This window comes from Rhinoderma darwinii, chromosome 2 (assembly GCF_050947455.1).
Source record: "Rhinoderma darwinii isolate aRhiDar2 chromosome 2, aRhiDar2.hap1, whole genome shotgun sequence".
Lineage (NCBI taxonomy): Eukaryota > Metazoa > Chordata > Amphibia > Anura > Rhinodermatidae > Rhinoderma > Rhinoderma darwinii.
In genome coordinates this window covers 303672637-303698431 of record NC_134688.1, presented here as the reverse complement: position 1 = coordinate 303698431, position 25795 = coordinate 303672637, and the positions used below count along the sequence as shown (strand labels likewise).

At 38.1% G+C, this 25795-nt stretch overlaps 1 protein-coding gene across 2 annotated transcripts in view; it reads left to right on the top strand.

The window, feature by feature from the left end:
* The window catches only part of GRM4 (glutamate metabotropic receptor 4), a 238888-nt gene that overhangs the window by 174124 nt on the left and 38969 nt on the right, over window positions 1–25795 (top strand). Inside the window, exons 3-8 of one of the 2 annotated variants that reach the window (XM_075853515.1) lie at window positions 3254–3470; window positions 4265–4400; window positions 6489–6643; window positions 6760–6900; window positions 9791–9991; window positions 24928–25064. In XM_075853515.1, the coding sequence (XP_075709630.1) occupies window positions 3254–3470; window positions 4265–4400; window positions 6489–6643; window positions 6760–6900; window positions 9791–9991; window positions 24928–25064 (987 nt within the window). Of the gene's footprint in view, window positions 1–3253; window positions 3471–4264; window positions 4401–6488; window positions 6644–6759; window positions 6901–9790; window positions 9992–24913; window positions 25065–25795 lie in introns of those variants that run through there. The other variant, XM_075853516.1, reaches the window with a different exon arrangement.

Genomic DNA, 25795 nt, shown 5'->3' with positions numbered 1-25795 from the left:
GGCCCCCTTGTGCCCTCCATACAGTAGTTAAGCCCCCTTGTGCCCTCCAAATAATAGTTAGGCCCCCTTGTGCCCTCCATAAAATAGTTAGGCCCCCTTGTGCCCTCCATGTAGTAGTTAGGCCCCCTCTGCATCCTCCATGTAGTAGTTAGGCCCTCTTGTGCCCTCCATATAGTAGTTAGGCCCCCTTGTGTCCTCCATATAATGGTAAGGCCTCCTTGCAACCTCCTTATAGTAGTTAGGCCCCCTTGTGCCCTCCATACAGTAGTTAGGCGCCTTGTGCCCTTTATATGGTAGTTATTCCCCCTTATACCCTCCATATAATAGTTAGGCCCCTTTGTGCTCCCTATACAGTAGTTAGGTCCCCTTGTGCCCTCTATATTGTAGTTAGGCCCCCTTGTGCCCTCCATATAATAGTTAATCCCCCTTGTGACCTCCGTATACTAGTTAGGCCCCTTGTGCCCTCCATGCAGTAGTTAGGCCCGCTTATGCCCTCCGTTTACTAGTTAGGCCACCTCTGCATCATCCATTTAGTAGTTAGGCCTTTTCGCGCCAATAAAAGAAAAACCCTCTTAACCCCGCTCCCACGATAGGTCCTCTTCCATAGCCCAGTGTCGTGATATCGTTGCGCCACTGGTGTCGTGGCGTCATCGCGTCACCAGTGCCGGGACGCCGACGTCCTCCCGACCTCTAGTAGGCCACAGACCTTACACATGTGGCCTACAAGGGTAAGCAGCAGGGCAGTGAGCCAATGGCTCTCTGCCCCGCGGCTTGAGAGAGTTGCAGCTCGGCGCCTGGGCCCACTGCTTCTCTCTCTCTCGCAATCTGATGTACTTCCACGGACAGACAGGCGGGCGGGCAGTTAAACAGCAGTGGTGGCGCTGAAAGCAGGGGGCTTGTTTGGGGATAGGGGCCCTAGGCATGTGCCCAGTCTGCCCCCACTCATGCCGACCGTAGGTACACCACCAGTTATCAGAGCTCTGCTTTGTAAAAATCTGTAAACCAGGGTAACATTACTTAATCAAACAAACCAGAGAAGAACGAAAAGCAAAAAGCGGCAACTCACCATCCTGCATTAAAATCCTTTTATTTCAGCTCACAAAACTCCATGGACATGGGGTGAGGGAGAATTTTCCCAGCAGGCAACAGCCTATTTCATGCAATAACACCTCCCCTGGTCCGAGTTGATCTGGCCAGGGGAAGTGTTATTGCACGAGACAGGCTGTTGCCTGCTGGGAGCATCCTCCCTCACCCATGTCCATGGATGTTTTGGGAGCTGAAATAAAAGGATTTTAATACAGGATGGTGAGTTGCTGCTTTTTGCTTTTCGTTCTTCTCTGGATTGTTGGATAGCTGGATATTTATCTTTTAGCTGATCACCACCGTGATCTGTTTTATATATTAACCCCCAGAGACATACACGCTCACAGGATAAGTGAGGACTGTGAGTAGTGCTGACCTGTTGAGTTCTTTTGTTTTCTATAACATTACTTATTAACCGGATAACTAGCCACTTAATGTGGTCGTACACGGGCTGACCTGGGCCGTGTAAACGAGCGACGATCAACGAGACAGCTCGCTGATCGGCGCTCGTTTACTCCTTTCAGAAGGCGCTAGTATCTCGACGAGCGCTCATTACTACGATCGCTCAACCCCATACATTTTTATTATGGCAGCAGCACGTATCCCTGTTTACACAGTCAGATGTGCTGCTGACAACGGTAATATTTAAGGAATTTAAAACGATACTATCAGTCGATGAACGATCGTTTGATCGTTTATGGGCTGATCGTTGCCCTGTTTACACAGTGCAATGATCGGGAACGAGCATTCAATGAACGCTCATTTTCCCTATAATTTGCCTGTGTAAAAGGGCCCTTAGATATATTGATAATGAAGTGATAGTCTGTGCAGCACTATGTACAGTTCTTTGGTGGCTGTCCCTATTTAGTTATATATCCTAACAAGCTTAAAAAAACAAAGCTGTTCTATTTTTTTCTTGAACCAATCCCTGCATATGTAAGCAAATGCATAATCTGCCTTTCAGTATAGGAATTACTATTTTATATAAGATTATTATCTGCTAAGGTACAGTTCTAATCTAAAAGCGAGAAAATGGAGATGCACGATGCCACATGGTGCAGGTCACCTAAGGAGGGATGTTTAAAAGATGAGAACAGTAATGTGCTCACCTATGATGGTTGTGCTAATTCATGCACAAATCTGATGTCAGCAAAGTACGAAAATCCGTATGGTCAGGGGCAGCCACGGTCCAAACTGGCAACAGAAACTGTTACCGCCAGGTATAGAGGTTTAGGGTTTGTAGGCAAAAGTGGACCATAAATTGGCGTTGCTGGTCAGTAATAATTCCAAGTCCAGGTAAAAGATATAATAATTATTACGTTTATTAGGATAAGGCTACGTGTTTCAATGCTGGACTAGCATCTTCATCAGGCCATAAAATTAACAGTAACAGAGGCTCCTTTAAATACAGTATTGATATATTGTTTTGTGCAGAAAGATTCAGGATAACCTGTAATTTATTGATTAAAATCCATGCTAACTCTGGACATAAGAGTCCAGTGGGTGGTCGTACTCAATGATTGACAGCTATTTCTGTTTTCAGACAGGGAAGGCTGTCAGTCAATAGTTGAGACCGCCCACTGGACTCTTTAGAACACAGTGAGCAGGGATTTAAATGAATAAATTACAGATTATTTTAAATTACTTTTTGCATACAACTATACATTGATCTGCTCAGCTCCTCCTGCTCAATAAAATGCTGTCTGCAGATAAGACATCATGTTCTACATGACAGGTTATCTTTAAAGCTCCCCTCTTGTTGAAAGTTGCCACATGCAAAATTCTATCAGTTGCTAACTTGCTCCTAAGCAACAGACCACAAACCAACCCTTTGACAGCATGACAGTTTGTAGTCTTTTGCTTAGAAGCAATTTTAAATACCATGTGGTAACCCTCAGTAAATGCAGAGTTATTCTTTAAGATATGTCAAGGAATGTTACTTTTATACTACATATAAAGCATGAATCCTGAATTTACATGAAGTATCTCTACGCATTTGTTGGTAATTCAGTTTTGAATTAAACTCAATTATTATTGACAATTGTAAAAGTGTTTCTGTGTATGATCGATTTACCCGGATCTTATTTCATTACTTACTTTCTTATATTCTCCTGCCTTCTATCATTATTGTTACATTATCTTCACTTTCTTAATCTCCTATTCCCCTCAGATTCCACAAGTGAGCTATGCCTCCACTGCTCCAGAGCTTAGTGACAACAGTCGATATGACTTTTTTTCTCGAGTGGTTCCATCTGACACCTATCAAGCTCATACCATGGTGGATATTGTCAAGGCCTTAAAGTGGAGTTATGTTTCAACGCTTGCATCTGAAGGCAGCTACGGTGAAAGTGGAGTAGAAGCATTTATCCAAAAATCCAGGGAGGATGGTAAGATAGCTGCCAGTGAACAATTCAGATGTTGCAAGTAGAACAACTGTCTGCATAGAAAGTAATATACTCCTTAAGGCCCTATTACATGGGCCAATGATCGGACAAACGAGCGTTCATATAAATGCTTGTTCCTGATCATTGCCCTGTGTATTAAGGGTAACGATCAGCCAATGAACGAGCAAATGCTCGTTCATAGGCTGATCTGCTATTTTATGCAGAATTCAAAATCATCGTTGTCGGCAGCACATCTCCCTGTGTAATCAGGGAGATGCGCTGTCGACGTGATGAAAACATATGTTGATGAGCGATCCGAGTAAAGATCGCTTGTCCCTACATGTAAGCAATATTTGCTCCGTGTCTCGACGCGTCCCTATATTGATCGACACTCATTTACTGTCTAATAGAACTTATATTCTCCGGTTTTAAGACTAATTTACATGGTAGAGTATTTCAGAATGACTACTGGCTAGATTCGGCCAATCTAATTAAAATAGGATCATTTTAGTGAATCCACAATATCTGCAATTTACTGAATTTAATTATTTTTCTGATACTTTGTATATTTGTTTGGGGTTTCTTAGAATAAATGCATATTATTAGGTTCTGTAAATATGTGAGATTTCAGCTGACCTCTGATTCAATAAGGAAAAACCCATCAACACCTTTATTAATTATGTAAAAAGCATAATGAAGTGAAAATGAGAATGCATTGTCTATTAGTGTTCTAGTTCAATTATGGTAAATTTCAAAACCACAATAAAAAAAAAAGGTTATTTGCCTTGTATTTACAGGAGGTTTGTGTGTAGCACAATCAGTGAAAATTCCTCGAGAGCCAAAAGCAGGAGAATTTGATAAGATAATTCGGCGCCTTCTGGAGACATCCAATGCCCGGGCTGTCATCATTTTTGCAAGTGAAGATGATATCAGGTGAAAAATGATGATTTATATTCTATGCCAACCATTCATGTGTTGAAAGTTGTAATTTTTGAGCATCAAATATTTTTTACTATATTAATTGTATCATTTGGCTTCATATATTTGAAACTATACACATTTATATAGAGTGGTATCGTGGAGGGAAATTAGTTCCATGGTGCGTTATTAGCAGTCAGCAGCACTGAAGTGGCTGGCGTGCCGTAATTATTTTATCCTTCTGTTGATTTGCCAGTGTCTACATTGAATTATACCTCCTACTTTACCAGGATTCCGAAGCATCCAAAAAATTGGATTAAAAATTATAACGCGGTTTAATCTAAGATTCCCTTTAGGCATATTGAAAATCTAACCATGAATTTCTATTGTGGATGATGGGAAAAAATTACAGCAGCTGTAGTACAATTTATAGACAGCAGGAGATGGTGAATCATCATAGTCTTTCAGATTTTTGTAATTCTACATCTAAATCTTTTCTAGGGCACCTATATAACACATTTGTCTATGCTCTTGTAGCTTCTATATATAGCACTGTGTGATCCTTTGTGTGCTACCCTTACAGGTTTAATTATTGTCAGGATTTGCTTACCTTGTTTGTCACACCTTCACTATTCAAGCCGGCTGACAAAAGTGTTCTCATTAGGTTAATGCTGTTGGTTAACAAAAAGTGAGCTGACGCATAAGGAATTTGGAGAGTTGTTACTTCAACCCATGTTGTTATTTCCTATGTCATCTATATTCTAATTATTATTATTTTTTTGTATCAGTTTATGCTGTGCGTATAAACCCATATAGAGGCACCATATTTTTCCCTAGTAGCAATGATTCCAAGAGAAAGTACCTCGGTGTTATCATGCTACAATTTTTTTTCGTGATTTTTTTCTTACTGTGAGAAAAAACCTCTGTGTGCCTCCATGTAAAATCATACACACACAGAGGTTTCGCATGGGCTCATAGAATTCCATGTGACAGTGTGCATGAGTTGTTAGACATGAGCTACAAAACTTTCTGCTGATTGATGGCCATCTCAAACTATTTGTACTTGAGCCAGGAGATGTTTGTCCAGATTTCCCCACTTCCTAATTTACACTCCAATTTAAATTGTTTAATTGTTCAAAATTTACTACTGACATACGGATTACTTCTATTTCTGAACTATGTAATGTTGCACAAAGGTGCGCACAAATAAAACTGCTGTTGCATTGTGAGGTTTAACTGTTGTGTGTTATGTCTGATACATTTTCAGAAAATTCCAGTAAGGACTTTAAGGTCCCATGCACACGACTGTAGACTACTGTCCGCAATTACGGACCCATTCATTTCTATTGACCACGGACACCTTCCCGTATATTTGCGGGAAGGTTTCCGGGCCGTAGAAAGCCTCCGCAAGAGATAGGACATGTCCTATCTTTTGCTTTTTACGGACCGTACTCCCATACTTTATTTGGGATCACGGGTCGAAAATGCGGGTGGCTGTCGGCGGCTGCCAGCAGCCGGCCGTGCCCATAATCACGGACGGTGATTATGGGCACAGCCGTGTGCATGAGGCCTAAACACTTTGAGATTACTGTATAAACAAATTTAGTCACAATTTGTGTGTATTTTTATACTAAGTCTTAGGGAAGTAATAATTTGGTAGACATTGTGGGTATTTCAAAATTTACTGAAAATTATGTATTCAGGAAAGTCATTATAAAATCTATATTATAGATAAAATAAGGGCCAGTCCAGTCAGAGGCGTAACTCAGAGCTCCTTGCCCCTAATACAAAATCTGTCAAACAGGGCCCAAACTATCACTTGTCATTTATAATATCAGTCTCTTCATGAGCAGTGGGACCTTTTTGGCTCCCACAGACTTTAGGGCCCTAGTGAGAATGTAGCCTCTTCGCTTCCTATAGGTACCTGATCCCCACGATTTGGGACTTATGGCAATTAGTTTGACAAAAATCTCATGGGGGAAAAAACTTTTTAAATGTAATTTTTAGAATAGATTTCACCTTGTAACATTGGTCCTTGTAGTTGAAATTAATTTACCAATCTTATTTATATTCCTTTTTCTTTTGATATGTTACTTTCCACAGGCGGGTGCTTGCAGCAGCTAAGCGGGCAAATCAAACAGGACACTTCATGTGGGTTGGCTCTGACAGTTGGGGTTCAAAGATCTCTCCAGTACTTCAGCAGGAGGAAGTGGCAGAAGGAGCGGTTACTATACTACCCAGACGGGCTTCAGTCAGAGGTTTACTAACGTGCCCATACATTTTGCCTTATATGATAAATCTTTTTCCAAGTTTCTTGGTCTTTCTTTTTTATCCTCTAATATACTATTATGTGTTGGTTTTCAACTTATTATAGGGTTTGACCGGTATTTTACTAGTCGGACACTAGATAATAATAGGAGGAATGTCTGGTTTGCTGAATTCTGGGAAGACAATTTTCACTGCAGACTGAGCCGAAATGCACTACGCAGAGGTGGTCATGGAAAAAAGTGCACCAGTAAGTAAAACATAGGAACAGTCAACTGGTGTAGACCTCAGGTACCTTGAATGTATATAACCTGTAAAAATGTTGAGATTGTTGAAATAGATTTCTTCGACCTGGACTAGTAGTGAAATTAGAAGTAAATGTTCCCAAGCCTTGGGGGCATATACTTCATCACTAACTAAAAGTTACGAATAGATTTTGTTCGCCCTGACAGATCTTCAATAAGTACTTTGTATTAAACATAGTATTAAAAAGATTGAACAACTCCTTGATGAGTATGCTTGAGTAATTTATTAGCTAACCAATGTCTAATTTGCACCAACTTCTGAATCCATGTCCTAAATGATAAATTATAGCAGTGAATATTTCCCTATTAATCAATTACAAATTGGTCTCTTGTAGAGAAAATAAATGACCTGCCCTTAATCAGCCATTCTAGCTGGGGAACAAAATTTATATATATCAAAGATAGTGGCTTTTGCGTCCACTTGTAAATTCAAATAAATCCGCTTGAATAAGAATGCTTAAAAATATTTTATTAAATCAACTTATTAAAACCTGGGGTTTTGGCTAAACTAGCCAAAATATCTGATAACAGGCTGCCATGCAGAGCGCGACCAGGATAGAGTGGCAACAGAGGGCAATCAGCTGTAGCACTGCACACCCTTCTGTTACAAACTAACAATTTCCCTATCGAGTTAAAACAAATGTAACTGATGCCTGCCTGGGATAGTAGTTAAGAGTCAAACAAAATAGAACATTAGTAGAACATCTAACACGTTTCTACATCCTACTATCACTCGGATGTTTCATCAGAGGTGTAAATTCATTCACAACAGGGGTAGCTGAGACACAGCTCAGTGTTTCTATCAAGCCCGCCTGTTGTGTAGATATCAGTGACGGCACTGGTGTCTGACCGCAATGCGCGCCGTTAGATGCCGGCTATTTATAGTTTTAGCCCCTCCCACCCAGGGCAGAACGAGCCCTTTTCACTGCCCAATCAGACAGCGTCACATCGACATGACACTTGTCCATTGCTGCGGGCTAGTCCTAAACTCTGCCCCCTTGGGTCAACCAATAGACGCAAAGCATCAAATAACTATGGGAACTAAAAGCGGCCAACAAGTAGCAGCGCACTACAAGACACAAGTAAGGACTTTAGATCAGAGAATGAAAGAAAACCAGATGAATCTCTCAAATACAAAGAGAACTGGGACATAAAAGACAATTTATCTTTTTAAATTAGAGTGATATATTCGGAACTATCACCCAGAAAGTAAAACAGTAATGGATAAGTCCTCTATCGACTACCCTTATCCACCGCAATACTTAACAGATAGAGTGTGACTATTCTATGATATAGATAAGAGAAACATGGAACTGTTGAATAAATATTAGACTGAAATGTACCAATATAGCAATTGGGGAAACCCTCTGGGCAAGTATGAACTAAATTAACTGCCAGGTAGAGTCACCTTTGACCCTTATTAACACCCAGACAATAGAGCTATTAAAGAAAACAAGTGAAGTAAATATTGTAATTGAGTCCAACTGGCTTAACCGTGCCCATGGCAAATATCCAACGTGCCTCCCTCTGCAAAATGCGTTTGTCCCAATTCTCACCACGCAGTGGGGGACGAACCCTCTCGATCCCCAAAAAGCTCAGATGATTTGAATTGCTCTGATGCTTTTCCTACATAAGACGGAAAATTGGGGTCTCCACTTGTTTTGCCATATCATTAACATGGTATCTGACACGTCTGCGGAATTCCCTAATGGTCGTACCCACATATTGGATACCGCAGCTACACGTCATTAGATATATGATCCCTTTCATCTTACAGTTCACAAAGTCATAATTTTTATACACACGTCCTGTGGTCGTGTTAGAAAATCTCCTGCCTACTGTTATGAATTCACAGGCTTTACATGACCCACAGCGATAGGTCAATGTTGGGGCCCTTGGCAACCATGTCATCATCCAACAGTTCTCCTATATCTGGATCAGCTTTCAAAATCCCCCAGAAGGTATTAAGTATCCGTCAAACTTGCTGGTGTTGAGAATCATAGGTCCCTATGATCCTTACACCCATTTCCTGGGTCTCCCGAACTCTTAGATTCAGTAAGTCATTCCTATTTGTTGAGAGAGCATGCTGATGCACATCTCTGAGGACCCACTCTGGGTATCCCCTACTCCTAAACCTCCATTTCAGCTCTGACGCTGCTCTTTGATAGTCAGAGAAGTCTGTACAATTTCTCAGAGTGCGCAGATACTGCCACTGGGGAATCCCTTTACGAAGGGGTTTAGGATGCCAAATATCCCACCTCAACAGGGTGTTTGTGGCAGTTGGTTTCCTATGTATCTGCGTCCTTAGTTTGCCAGACTCTGACTTACTTATCACAAGGTCCAAGAATGTGATAATCTCATCTTGACACTTCACAGCAACAGCTTCCAAATGCAAAAGCCACACCTGGAATCAACTCCAAATATTTCACCTGCTTAATTGATGATGGATTAACGAGGGAATGGCCCATGCAGCCCCATTAAATAGCTTTTGAGATAACTGTCCAATTACCTTTGGTCCCTTAAAAAAGAGGCAGCTACATATTAAAGTGCTGTAATTCCTAAACCCTTTCTCAAATTAGGATATGAATAGCCTGAAATTAATGCTGTGAGTCTTCATTTTAAGCCGATATTGACTATATAACTGTATATTCAATACGTGTTGGTAGACAGCTAAAATGGCAAAACTTGTGTCACTGTCCAAATAATTCTGGACCTATCTGTATATATATATATATATATATATATATATATATATAGGCTTTAGATGTATTGTCTAGGTTTTCCATATGTCACAGAAATAAAAAAGTGACTTTTTTATGGTTCCCTTTTGCACAGATCAGGAGAGAATTGGTGTGGGGTCTGCATATGAACAGGAAGGCAAGGTACAATTTGTCATCGATGCAGTGTATGCAATGGCCCATGCTCTTCATAATATGCACAAAGCTGTGTGTCCTGGGAGTGTTGGATTATGCAGTCGCATGGACCCAGTTGATGGCGCTGAACTATTGAAGTACATTCGTAATGTCAACTTTACAGGTAAAGACAACTATGTCAGATTGCTATAAGCTAATACATGACTAGGGCTAGTATAAATGTTTAGACATGTGCAAGTGCAATATCTGTGTTCTTCAGAAGTTAATGCAAAGTACGTATTCTCCTGTGTAAAGCTTCCCGAGGTCATTCACCATCTTTCATTCCTGATTGGCCATTAACTGTTCCTACCAACTTGTAGGAAACTAAAATAATATTGATGTTGTAATATATTGATATTGTAAGTCCCCTTACAATGCTTGATCCAAATATTGCTCTTGTTAGTTCTACCCCTGAGGCAGATATAGTTGTACTGGAAGTACAGATGTATGCAAAGAAAACGAGATAAATAAATTGGACAGAGACATAAATGTAGGCAGGCAGGCACTTATGATGATTACATAACTAGACATAAATGGGTCAGTCAGACAAATTCATAGACAGGTAAACAGGACAAATAGACGTAATTACTTAAGTAGATTACAAATGCCACAGACATACATACTGTATGTGGATACTCTAAAACACTTGAACACAAGAAGTGTGTAGACCGGTAGAAATTTCACAGAGTATAGATATAACAAAAACACTAAAGAAGATGGGGTCAATAGGCAACCACAAAAATAGCCAGATAACTTGAAAGACATTCCTGCTTAGAGCCTTTTAAACTTGACAGCTAAAATTTGCTAGTTTCAGATTGTTTTATGACTAGTTCAAGTGCGGTATTCTCTGGTTAAATTTGAATAGCAAGTATTTCAAGCACTAGGTTTATTTTTGTTTTCAAAAATTTATTAGGGCTCATAGCTGTATTGTGGCTCCCTTTTTTACGGAACTGTAATAGAGCTGATATAGTGGTGAATGACTCCTTTTCTGTATCTCCACTTTTTATACAAAGCCATATAGAGGTTGTCTCTGTTGGTTACTATATCAACCTGAAAGAAAATGGTGGCATGCTCCGTCGAGCTCCGTATGTATGGAGGTATTCTCTCCTAGAAGCATTGTTCAATTTAGAAACCTTTGGAATGTTCCATGCAAGGCCCACTTAAAGAGGCTCTGTCACCACATTATAAGTATCACGCTATGGAAATAAAGATAAAAACAAAGCGCACATCGTGCCTGAATTTGTATGTATAACGAAAAAATGTATATGGTCAAGGGTACTGACCTGGTGATGTTATGCTAGGAGCACAACATCCCACACGTGCATTCAGAGGTAGCTCTGTCAGAGTCGGTTGCAGCCACAGTTCCCAGTCCGGAGATTTGAGGTTCAATATCCGCTGAATAAATCCAGTATAAGGAAAAAAAAATCGGGGAAATCCAAGGGCGCAGCCGTATCCAGATAAAATTGTTTTTATTTTGTACATAGAACAACAACAAAAAGGATTGTGTTTCGAAGCCGTACCGGCCTCTTCGTCAGGTCAGAGTACAAGTGATTGTCCTACGAAAGCACACAGTTTATATAATCCAAAAAACAGATGACTACCGGGTTAAGTGAGAGGTCAGATTAAAAGGCGGGTTCAAACAGGTTGTTCTCAATGAAATAGGCCTGTTAACCCCTTATAAACTTGTATATATACATAAACACATATATATATGTATTGATAAATATCAACCAAGTTTATATAGAATTAAAAAATAGTAATAAAAGTGTATATATATACACAGAGAAAAAATTACATTAGAAATTGTTAAAACAATTGCATTCGAAAGAATATATCTAAAAGACATGGAGCATATACATATATATACACACACACATACGTCTATCTTAAAAAACACGTGAAAAGACTATCCAAAAAGATGTAACTTCCTATATGCGCTAATTGGAAATATACAAATAAATAAATAAATAAATGAATGCCTGGACATAAAAACAAATTAGTGCAGAAAATAAAAATGACATTAGGAATGATCACATCATATATCTATATCCACTATATAAAAAGACAAAACGTGTTATGTAATGGTCTACTTGAATTCATTCAGAAATGTCGGTTTTTGTGTTTTTAGTTTGAAGATGGTTTTACTATATACATTCAGACCTGTCAGTTTTAGTGTTTTTAATTTGTGGATAGAAAAATATATTGTGACAATCTGAGTAACTAAGGTCTAATCAATAGGGATAATGACTAGAAACAGCTCTCTTAAAATCACGGACAAAGACCATCCAAAAAGGAATATGAATGAGATACTCTATATATACACTGGATGAGAACATATAAGCACCTAAAAGAATACATATCTAGACATAGAAAAAAGTATTATGAAATTTATAAAGATATTTGGAAAGATCCCATTTCATGTCTACATACATTATATATGGAGCCAAAAAACTGCATTAAATAATGGTCTCATTGAGTTCGTTCAGACCTGCCGGTTTCAGTGTTTTTAATTTATAAATCCAAAATATTTCTTTTTTACAAAGAACGTTAAAACGGTCAGGGTAACTTACTGAGATCTGGTCGATTGGGGTGATAGTAAAACATGCAAAATTTCCCTCATGTGCTATAGTACAATGTCTGGAGACACTATGGAGCAAAAATTTATTTTTACAATTAAACCTATGTTTATTCAATCTACAATGTAGGGGCTGAATTGTCCTTCCTACATATTGAATACCACATATACAGTTTATAAGATAGATCACAAAGCTAGATCGACAGTTTAGCTTCGTTTCAATGTTAAATAATTTTTCTGTTTGGTGTGATCTAAAAGTATATGTTTTGTCCGTAATTGATTTACAACAAAGACATCTATTTTGTCCACATTTAAAGCTCCCCTTTTCTAATAGTGGGTCGTATAGTTGTATTTTTTGTGACGAGTCTTTTAAAAAAGACAGATTCACCCGACTTGGAGCAAGAATATTTTTTATTGTTCTAGCTCTTTTGAACGTTACATGTGGTTTTGGAGGTAAGGTTTTTTGTAAAAACGGGTCATTTTGTAGTATATGCCAATGCCTTTTTAATATCTCTCCTATTTTCTTATTCGCTGTATTATATTGTGTAATAAAATTAAAACCGAAATCATCTCGATTCTTCTCATCATTTTGTTCTTTAGGTACACTGCCATATTCTAGTACATTATTGGTATATTTTATTAAGCAGTCTTCTTGGGACAATGCAGAGGTTTTCTTATATGCATCGGTTAATAGTGTATCTGGATACCCTTTATCTTTAAAACGTTTGTATAATATTTTGCTTTGTTTTTTAAAATCACACCTAAGGGTACAGTTTTTCCTAATTCTCTTATATTGGCTATATGGAATATTTTTGAGCCATTTCGAGTAGTGGCCACTGTTAAAATTTAAGTAACTATTAATGTCCACTTTCTTAAAAAAATTGCATGTTAAAAACTTGTCACCTGAATAGGTAATTGTCAAATCCAGATAGTCAATTTCTTTTTCTTGAATATTATAGGTGAAATTGATACCCCATAGGTTTTCATTTAATGAATTACAAAAATTGGTGGCACTTCTCAGGTCGCCATTCCATATAAAAATCAAATCGTCTATATATCTTTTGTATAAGAGAATATGTTTCCTAGCCCATGGGTGATTCCATATAAATAAGTCTTCAAAAGCCCCCATAAAAATATTAGCGTAGCTCGGTGCTACTCTGGTGCCCATCGCTGTGCCCTTAACTTGATGGTATATATTATTATCGAACGAAAAAATATTATTTTTTAAAATGAATTCCATACTCTCAAGGTAAAATTTTATTTGAATTGGTTGGAGATCTTTGTCTTTTTCAAACATATTTTTGAGGGTTCTTATTCCTAAAGAGTGCTCAATATTGCTATATAGTGCACTCACGTCCAAAGTAATCAGAAGTGGATTATTTTTCGGTGAAACTAAACGCAGTTCATTAATGAGCTGTGTTGAGTCTTTCAAAAAACTGGGCAGATTTACGACATATTTTTGTAAAATCAGGTCTAAATAATGAGACAAATGACAGGTGGGTGACTGAATACCAGAAATAATAGGTCTACCAGGTGGATTGTTGGGGTCTTTGTGTATTTTTGGCAGGTGGTAATAAAATGGTAGATTAGAGTTTTGTGGGGTAAGGTATTTCCTTTCATTCTTGTTGAGAACCCTATCTGAGAAAGCTTGATCTATCAGTGATCTAAGATTTTTAATGATGTTCTCGATGGGATTGTAATCAAGACAGACATAATAATTTGTGTCCGATAGAATATTTGAAGCTTCATTAAAATAATCCACCGTATTCTGGATTACTGTGCCACCACCTTTGTCTGCCGATCTTATTACAATTGATGTATTAGCTTTAAGGTTCTTCAGAGCTTGTTTTTCACTATAAGATAAATTGTTCTTATGTGGAAGATATTGCGATTCTACGTCTTCCAAATCTCTACCCACTAGATGATAAAAAGTATTGATAAAATTACCCTGATGGGCTACAGGATAGAACTTTGAGGGTGCTTTCAGACTGGTGTGTTTAAAGATAGGGGGTGATTCATTCTGTTGAATATTATCTAGACCAGATTGGTCTTTATCAACCCGTGATTTATAAGATGTTAGTTGGAAGTATCTTTTTAATGTTAATTTCCTAATGAACCGATGTAGATCAATAAATACATCAAACCCATTTATACCAGAAGTAGGGCAAAAAGCGAGACCCTTTTCCAGGAGAGAAATTTCAGATTTGTTTAAAATGTAATCGGAAAGGTTAAAAATTGATACAAGTGGTAACACAGAGGTGGGGGGCGAAGAGACTTTTACTCTCTTTTTCTTTTTGCCTCCCCTGGTTCCTCTATAAGATTTTTTCTTTTTTTCGGGCGGAAAAATTCGCTTATAGCCAACTGTTGGGAATTTTGGCAAGGTGGTATCTCTAAAAAAGATGATGAGGAGGGAGAGGGGGAAGAGGGAGATAATATATTCTCTACAGGTCTGAGATTTCGCTCTCCTATAGGTGTGACACATAATGCCGGGGTAAGAAATGGAACTGACATAGTAGAACCTTTTCTTGTATTGTCAATAGTAGTCGTAACTTTTGACAGATCAGGGCTATCTAGGAAGAGTATTTCCCCATTAAAGTCTTCAGTATTAATTACAGTATTAGATAGTTGGTCATTAGAGGTGTCATGCGTGGTTAATATCGATAAATCCATATCTCCATCTGATATAAAACTCTTGGCTCGTTCATTGGTTTCTTTGAAAACATGAATAGGGGTGGAGATCACATCTTTATTGCCCATACCTTTCTTATTTGGTGTATCCCCATGGGGTCTTATAAAAGGCTCATTCATAGGTTGTCGCATTTTTTTATTATTGTTAGATCTAATATATTTGCTGTTCAAAAAAAGTCTATTGGATTTATTATAAGCTGTTCTTAATTCCTCATTATTATTTTTATTGTGATTTATACTTGGTATTAGAGTAGGCATTACCCGTTGCTGAATACTTTTCAGGGTTTCTGCTTTTTGGGGTTGTACTATGGGTACATTCCAGGTTCTAATTTGATTGGAAAGATAGTCCAATCTATCTCTTGCTAATTTATTAGCCTTTCTTTCAATGAGGTCTTGTTCTAGTCTGAATATACGATTAGTAATCCTATGGTTTATAGTGTGAAAGTCATGATGTAGAGAATATACTTTTAATGATTCCATTAGGCTTTCTATTTTAATAGTTAATGTTTCACATAGAGTTTGTCTCTTAATCAATAGACGGTTCATCATCCCCTTAGTGCATTCCTCCATAAAGGACTCCCAATCTGAGGTAAAGATTGGGTCGTCCTTAAAGGTGGACGAAAAAGGCATGCGTAAACCCCTTGGAGATATTTTTTCTGACAGATAAATCGTAAGAAAAATTACATCAATGTGGTGTTGTAATTCCACCCTAGAGAAATCTTCAAATTCTTTAAATAAATCAACCACAAAAAATACAACTATACGACCCACTATTAGAAAAGGGGAGCTTTAAATGTGGACAAAATAGATGTCTTTGTTGTAAATCAATTACGGACAAAACATATACTTTTAGATCACACCAAACAGAAAAATTATTTAACATTGAAACGAAGCTAAACTGTCGATCTAGCTTTGTGATCTATCTTATAAACTGTATATGTGGTATTCAATATGTAGGAAGGACAATTCAGCCCCTACATTGTAGATTGAATAAACATAGGTTTAATTGTAAAAATAAATTTTTGCTCCATAGTGTCTCCAGACATTGTACTATAGCACATGAGGGAAATTTTGCATGTTTTACTATCACCCCAATCGACCAGATCTCAGTAAGTTACCCTGACCGTTTTAACGTTCTTTGTAAAAAAGAAATATTTTGGATTTATAAATTAAAAACACTGAAACCGGCAGGTCTGAACGAACTCAATGAGACCATTATTTAATGCAGTTTTTTGGCTCCATATATAATGTATGTAGACATGAAATGGGATCTTTCCAAATATCTTTATAAATTTCATAATACTTTTTTCTATGTCTAGATATGTATTCTTTTAGGTGCTTATATGTTCTCATCCAGTGTATATATAGAGTATCTCATTCATATTCCTTTTTGGATGGTCTTTGTCCGTGATTTTAAGAGAGCTGTTTCTAGTCATTATCCCTATTGATTAGACCTTAGTTACTCAGATTGTCACAATATATTTTTCTATCCACAAATTAAAAACACTAAAACTGACAGGTCTGAATGTATATAGTAAAACCATCTTCAAACTAAAAACACAAAAACCGACATTTCTGAATGAATTCAAGTAGACCATTACATAACACGTTTTGTCTTTTTATATAGTGGATATAGATATATGATGTGATCATTCCTAATGTCATTTTTATTTTCTGCACTAATTTGTTTTTATGTCCAGGCATTCATTTATTTATTTATTTATTTGTATATTTCCAATTAGCGCATATAGGAAGTTACATCTTTTTGGATAGTCTTTTCACGTGTTTTTTAAGATAGACGTATGTGTGTGTGTATATATATGTATATGCTCCATGTCTTTTAGATATATTCTTTCGAATGCAATTGTTTTAACAATTTCTAATGTAATTTTTTCTCTGTGTATATATATAAACTTTTATTACTATTTTTTAATTCTATATAAACTTGGTTGATATTTATCAATACATATATATATGTGTTTATGTATATATACAAGTTTATAAGGGGTTAACAGGCCTATTTCATTGAGAACAACCTGTTTGAACCCGCCTTTTAATCTGACCTCTCACTTAACCCGGTAGTCATCTGTTTTTTGGATTATATAAACTGTGTGCTTTCGTAGGACAATCACTTGTACTCTGACCTGACGAAGAGGCCGGTACGGCTTCGAAACACAATCCTTTTTGTTGTTGTTCTATGTACAAAATAAAAACAATTTTATCTGGATACGGCTGCGCCCTTGGATTTCCCCGATTTTTTTTTTTCCTTATACTGGACCACATTATAAGTGGCCTATCTTCTACATAATGTGATTGGCGCTGTAATGTAGATCATTTTTGATGGAGTTATCACCTATTTTAGCTTGAGTTTCTTAATGGACAACTGAGCGTGTTTTACTTTTTGGCCAAGTGGGCGTTGTGGAGGGAAGTGTATAATGCTGACCAATCAGTGACCAATCAGCGTCATACACTTCTCCCCATTCATTTACACAGCATATAGTAATCTTGCTAGATCACTATGTGCAGCCTAATACACACACATTAACGTTACTCAAGTGTCCTGACAATGAATAGGCATCACCTCCAGCCAGGATGTGATGTCTGTTCAGAATCCTGACACTTCGCTAACGTTTGTGTGAGATTTACAGCAAGGCAAGCGTAATCTCGCGAGATTACGATGTAACCTATCATTTAAAACGAGATTACGCTTGCCCTGCTGTAAATATCACACAGACTCTACAGAAGTGTCAGGATTCTGAATAGACATCACGTCCTGGCTGGAGGTAATGTATATTCACTGTCAGGACACTTGAGTAACGTTATAGTGTATTTATGTGGCTGCACATAGTGATGTAATAAGAGCACTATGTGCTGAATAAATGAATGGAGAGAAGTGTATGACGCTGATTGGTCAGCGTCATACACTTCTCTCCACAACGCCCACTTGGTCAAAAAGTAAAACACCCCCAGTTGTCCATTAAGAAAGTAATTAGCATACATCTAATATAGGTCATAACTCCATCAAAAATGATCATTTTTCTAAATAAAGAACACTGCTGTAATCTACATTACAGCGCCGATCACATCATGTACAATATAGGCCACTTATAATGTGATGACAGAGCCTCTTTAAGTCTTCATAGCTGGAGATCCAGCCAAGAAGCTTCCAAGTTATCCTATCAGAGAATGATTTATTACATAAGTACACCTGGGTGAACAGAACTGCAAGATATCACATTTTTTCACTTAATATTTATGGGATTTTTTTCTGACTGAACTACTTATAATAGGTCATAACCAAGTGACTATAAAATAGTCTTCAGAGCTCATCAGTTCAGATTACAGTCACATGAGGTGAAACCAGATACAACATGTAAATTTAGTCAGTCAGGCCAAAATGTTCATCTTTGATTGGAATAGCATCTATATAGAAGTCATAATATAGTGATTCACTTTCCTGGTCAATATCACTAAGCAACTTAACCCCTTAGTGTCTAAGCCTGTTTTGGCCTTCAGGACCAGCCCCATTTTTGCAAATCTGACATGTGTCACTTTATGTGGTAATAACTCCAGAATGCTTTTACCTATCCAAGCGATTCTGGGATTGTTTTCTCGTGACATGTTGTACTTTATGATACTGAAAAAATTTTGTCATTAAATTCAATATTTATTTGTAAGAAACGCCAAGATTTAGAGAAAATTAGCAAAAATTAGCATTTTTCTAAATTTTAATGTATTTACTTGTAAAACAGATAGTAATACCACACAAAATACATACTAGTTTATATTTCCCATATGTCTACTTTATGTTTGCGTCATTTTTTGAACATTCTTTTATTTCTCTAGGACGTCACAAGGCTTAGAACTTTAGCAGCAATTTCTCATATTTTCAAGAAAATTTCAAAAGGCTATTTTTTCAGGGACCAGTTCAGTTCTGAAGTGGCTTTGAGTGCCTTATATATTAGAAAGTCACCATAAATCACCCCATTTTGAAAACTGCACCCATCAAAGTATTCAAAACAGCATTCACAAAGTATTTTAGCCCTTTAGGCGTTTCACAGGAATTAAAGCAAAGTAGAGGTGAAATTTAAAAATTTCATTTTTTTTCTTCAAAAATTCATTTGTAATAAATTTTTTCTGTACCACAGAAGGTTTTACCCAAGAAATGCAACTCAATATTTATTGCCCAGATTCTGCAGTTTTTAGAAATACCCCACATGTGGCCCTAGTTCGGTCATGGACTGAAACACCAGCCTCAGAAGCAAAGGAGCACCTAGTGGATTTTGGGCCTCTATTTTATTAGAATATATTTTAGGTACAATGTCAGGTGTGAGGAGGCCTTGTGCTGCCAAAACAGTGGAAACACCCCAAAAGTGACCCCATTTTGGAAACTATACCCCTCAAGGAATTTATCTATGGGTATAGTTAGCATTTTGAACCCACAGTTTTTTTGCTAAATTTATTTGAATTAGTATGTGAAGATGAAAATCTACTTTTTTTCTGAAAAAAGGTAGCCATTTTTAATTTTTACAAGGAATAAAGGAGAAAAAGCGCCCCAACATTTGTAAAACAATTTCTCCTGATTACGTAAATACCCCATATGTGGTAATAAACTACTGTTTGGACCCACACCGGGGCTTAGAAGGGAAGGAGCGCTATTTGGCTTTTGGAGCTCAAATTTAGCTGGAATGTTTTTGGGTGTCATGTCGAATTTGCAAAGCCCCTGAGAGACCGAAACAGTGGAAGCCCCCCAAAAGTAACCCCATTTGGGAAACTACACCACTTAAGGAATCTATCTAGGGGTATAGTGAGCATTTAGGCCCCACACGTCTTTTGCAGAATTTATTAGAATTAGGCCGTGAAAATTAATATCAACATTATTTCCACTAAAATGTTGAATTTTTTCAATTTCACAAAGGATAAACGAGAAAATGCACCCCAACGTTTGTAAAGCAATTTCTCCCGAGTACGGCAATACCCCACATGTGGTCATAAATGTTTTTTCATTAGAAAGTAATTAACCCTTTACGAACTGATTCATGTTTTGCTTTTTCGTTTTTCCTCCCCGCTTTCCAAGAACCACTACTTTTTTATTTTTCTGTCAATAGAGCGGTGTGGGGGCTTATTTTTTGCGGGACGAGCTGTCGTTTTTATTGGTACCATTTTTTGGTACGATGCCATATCGGTGGACATAAACGGCTGTTTGGGCATGCTGTAGGGCTCAGAAGGGAGTGACGCCATTTGGCTTTTGGAGCGCATATTTTGCTTTGTAGTAGCTCTGGCGTTTTGCTGGTATTTCAGTTTATAATGTTGGGGCACATGTAGGCTGGGCAGAGTACATCAGGGCATAATAAGAGGGTATAATAATGGGGTAAATTAATAATAATCCACAGATATGTGGCCGGTGTCGCACTGATAAATGGTGCCCGATCTTATCCGCTTTTGGAACACTCTGCACATTTTGCATCGCCATAATCTGGGAGCCGGAACTTTTTTTATTTTTTCACCACCGGAGCCGTGTGAGGGCTTATTTGTTGCGGGACAATCTGTAATTTTCATTGGTACCATTTTGGGGTACATGCGATTTTGTTGATCACTTTTTATTAAATTTTTCGGCAAGCCAGGTGACCAAAAACCATCAATTCTGACAATGATTTTTATTTATTTTTGACGGCGTTTACCCTGGGCTATAAATGACTATTATACTTTATTCTGCGGGTCGTTACGATTACGGCTATACCATTTGTATATACGTTTTTTTATGTTTTGCAGCGTTTGAGCAATAAAATAACTTATTTAGAAAATAATGTATTTTCTGTCACCGTATTCTGAGAGCCATAACTTTTTTATTTTTCAGTCAAAAAAGCTGTGTAAGGGCTTGTTTTTTGCGGGACGGGTTGTAGTTTGTATCGGTACTATTTTGGCGTACATGCGACTTTTTGATCACTTTTTATTACATATTTTGTGAGGGGTGGTGACCAAAAAATAGTGATTCTGGCATAGTTTTTCGTTTATTTTTTTTGCGGCGTTCACTGTGCGGGAAAAATAATATTATAGTTTTATAGTTGGGGTCGTTACGAACGCGGTGATACCAAATATGTGTAATTTTTTTTTACGTGTTCATTTTTTTTCCTATAATGAAAGACTTATTATGGAAAAAAAGCAGTTCTTGTTTATATCACTTATAACTTTTATTTTTACACTTTTTTTAAAACATTTTTATTCTTTTTTTTACTTTGTTCACTTGTCCCACTAGGGGACACTTAGACTTGCAGCTCTGATCGCTGCTGGAATACATTACACTACACACGTAGTGTAATGCATTTCAACTGTCATTGTGACGTGACAGTCACACTGACAGGAAGCCTAAGACGACCACCCTCGGGGTGGTCCTCATAGGCTTCTGTACATGGCAACCCGGAAGCCATTGTCTGGCGTCCGGTTGCCATGGGTACCATCGCCAGCCCCCGTGATTTCACATGGGGGCTGCCGATCGGCGCTAAAGACCTTAATTGTGGCGTTCAAAATCGAGCGCCGCAATTAAGGGATTAACTGCCGATATCAGCGGCGACAGGCCGCTGATCGGCAACGGGGAGAGCAGGGCTGACACCCTGCACAGTTAACCGCCGCTGCGGTGTAGCGCCGCGCGGCGGTTAACTGTCAAAGCACTGACGTAACTGTACGTCAAGGTGCGCGAAATTACTGCTCACCATGACGTACAGTTACGTCATGGTGCGTTAAGGGGTTAAAGAGGCTCTGTCACCAGATTAAAAGTGCCCCATCTCCTACGTAATGTTATCGGCGCTGTAATGTAGATAACAGTGGTTTTTATTTTGAAAAACGATCATTTTTGACAAAGTTATAAACAATTTTAGATTTATACTAATTAGTTTCTTAATAGACAACTGGGCGTATTTAACTTTTTGACCAACTGGGCGTTGTGGAGAGACGTGTATAACGCTGACCAATCAGTGACCAATCAGCGTCATACACTTCTCATTGTTTCAGCCTAGCTTCTTTCGCTGCACAATCACACTGTAACAATGGGCTGGAACAATGAGAAGTGTATGACGCTAATTGGTCACTGATTGGTCAGCGTCATACACGTCTCTCCACAACGCTCAGTTGGTAAAAAGTAAAAACATGCCCAGTTGTCTATTAAGAAACTAATTAGCATAAATCTGAAATTGCTCATAACTTGCTAAAAAATGATCGCTTTTCAAAATAAAAAACACTTATCTACATTACAGCGGCAATCAGATTATGTAGGAGATAGGGCACTTATAATGTGGTGACAGAGCCTCTTTAAATCTCTTTTAAAATAAATTAGTATAGTAAGACAGAGTTGTATTGGAGGCTTATGTCCAAGAAGAAAAATATGTAGCAATTGGGTAAATCGAATCAGATTTAATACCCACAGCTTCTTTGATTTATGACAGGTAGATTGCATTGTTACTAAGGGTGGCTTGACACGTACAGATTTTTCATACAATATGACCATTTCTGATTATATCTTACAATTGTTGTATCGTGTGAATGCACTCCTAAGATGTTGACTGGTGATTGTTGATGTAAACGCAACTAAATCATATATGCAATGTTTGTTTATGCTTGAGAAATTGCATCAGAAATATAAATTTCCTATGCAGACCTATGTATTTTCATGGTAACAGACTACAAACAGACGCCATTATGAAGTCATGTTGCATCGTTGCCTTATAAAGTAGAGGACAGACGGAAGAGAGTATAGTTGCAAGATCAAACTACACAAAGCTTCTTTGTATTCTTTTACCATGGAGACACATAAGTCTGCATAGGAGCTGTAGACACAAAATTATATCTTTTTTAATTAAGACTATTTGCAAAGTTGCTTCATTTTCAATGCATTGGAACAATAAAAAAAATGGTTGCAAAGGTGAACCTTCACTTTTAAGTAGTGTTTTAATTACATGTGAAGTGGTCATCTTGTCTTGGCAAAGATACTGAAATGTGTACATCAACAACTATACAATGCATTTGGAAAGTCTTCAGGTCATTAACATTTTTTCACATTTTGTTATGTTGAGGCCTTGTGCTAAAATAAAAAAAAATAAAAAGTTTTTCCCCATCTTTCTGCACTCAATACCCCATAACGACAAAGTGAAAACAGAATTTTAATAATCTTTGCTAGTTTATTGAAACGGAAAAACTAAAATATTGCATTGACATAAGTATTCAGACCCTTTACTCAGTACTTAGTTGAAGCACCTTTGGCAGTGATAACCACCTGCAGTCTTCTTGGGTATGATGCCACAAGGTTTGCACACCTGGATTTGGGGATTTTCTGCCATTCTTCTCTGCAGATCATCTCAAGCTCTGTCAGGTTGGATGGGCTCCAGAGATGTTCAATTGGGTTCAAGTCAGGGCTCTGGCTGGGCCCCTCAATCACATTCACATTTACACTTGGCTGGGTGCTTAGGGTCATTGTCTTGTTGAAAGGTAGACCTTCGGCCCAGTCAGAGCTCCAAAGTACTCTGGATCAGGTTTTCATTACGAGTATCTCTGTACTTTTCTCCATTCATGTTTACCTCAACCCTGACCAGCCTCTCTGTCCCAAACACTGAAAAACACCCCCACAACATGATGCTGCCATCACCATGCTTCACTGTAGGGATGGTATTGGGCTGGTGATGAGCAGTGCCTGGTTTCCTCCAGACATGACACTTAGAATTGAGGCCAAAATCTCAATCTCGGTTTCATCACACCACAGAATATTGTTTCTCATAGTCTGAGAGTCCTTTAGGGGCTTTTTTGCAAACTCCAGGCGGCTTTCATGTGTCTTTTACTGATGAGAGACTTCTTTCTGGCCACTCTGCCATAAAGCCCAGATGGGTGGAGTGCTGAATTGATGGTTGACCTTAAGGAAGTTTTACCCGTCTGCACGCAAGATCTTTGGAGCTGAGCCAGAGTGAACATTGGGTTCTTGGTCACCTCTCCTACCAAGGCCCTTCTCCCCCGATTACTTAGTTTGGTGGGGCGGACAGCTCTAGGAAAAGTCCTGGTTGTTCCAAACTTTTCCCATTTAAGGAGGCCACTGTGCTCTTGGGAACTTTCAGTGCAGCATATATTTTTTTGTACCCATCTCCAGATCTGTGCCTCCACCAATCCTGTCTTTGAGCTCTACAGGCAGTTCTTTCCTCCTCATGGCTTGTTTTTTGCTCTGATATGCATTGTCAGCTGTGAGACCTTATATAGACCGGGGTGTGTCCTTCCAAATCATGTCCAATCAAATGAATTTACCACAGGTGAACTCCAATCAAGGTCTAGAAACATTACAAAGATGATCTAGAGAAATGGGAGGCCCCAAGAGCTAAAGTTCAAGTGTCATAGCAAAGGGTCTGAATACTTATTTCCATGCGAAGTTTGAGTTTTTCAGTTTTAATAAATTTGCACAGAATTCTAAAATTCGGCTTTTACATTATGGAGTATAAAGTGCAGAATGATGGGGGAAAAACCATATATTTTTTTTATTTTAACACCAGGCATCAGAATATCAAAATGGGAAAAAAGTGAAAGGGTCTGAAGAATTTCCGAATGTACTGTATACAGTTTAGCAAAGGCATTGACTGTTTTATCAGTCTAGTGTCACAAAAATTTTAAATTCTGAGAGATTTTATACAAGATACATTGTTAGGTTAATAAACATAATTGTATTTAACTTGCAGTGACCATAAATATTGCACAGTGTCTTGACATGTCAATGTGGATTTATTGTTCCTCACATACTACTTGTAACTCAAGCAGATATCACTTTGCAGGAATTGCTGGCACACCAGTAACATTTAATGAGAATGGCGATGCTCCAGGTCGCTACGAAATCTACCAGTACCAGATGCACAATGGCACCCCTGAATACAAAGTGATTGGACAGTGGGCGGATCATCTTCATCTTAAAGTAAGAGAAGTCAAGGGATGTATTAGCTAAATTGTGGAGAAGGCATGAAATACACTATATGGCCACAATTATGTGGACACCACTCCTATTTATTGAGTTCAGGTGTTTCAGACACACCCATTGCAAACAAGTACATAAAAGCCATGCAATGCCTATAGACAAACACGGCTAGTAGCATGGTTTGTACTGAAAAGGTTTGTGACTTTAAAACGTGGCACTGTCCTATGATGCCACCTTCGCCACAAGTCAGGCCACAAGTGAGTTCACAAAATGTCTGATCTGCTAGGTCTTTCCTTTCTAGGAGTAACAACAGCTCATCTACGAATCGGTAGACCACACAAACTCACAGAGCGGGGTGCATGAAAATCGCCTAAGTTCTGTTGCATCAGTTAGTATAGAGTTCCAAACTTCCTCTGGAAGTGACATCCGCAAAGAACTGTGTATCTGCAGCTTCATGAATTTGGTTTTTAAGGTCGAGCAGCTGAACACAAGCCTAAGAACACCATGCATAATGCCTAAAATGGCCATATGCACAAATGCCAAGTTGCTTCAACTGGAATTGTGTAAAGCTCTCCAGAGCAGTGAAAACATGTTCTCTTGAGTGATGAAACAAGTTTCACTATCTGGCAGTCTTATAGACGAATGCTGGTTTGGTGAATGCCTGCAAAATGCTACCTACTGGAATGCAATTTGCCTATTGTAAAATTTGGTGGAGGAGGAATATTGGTCTG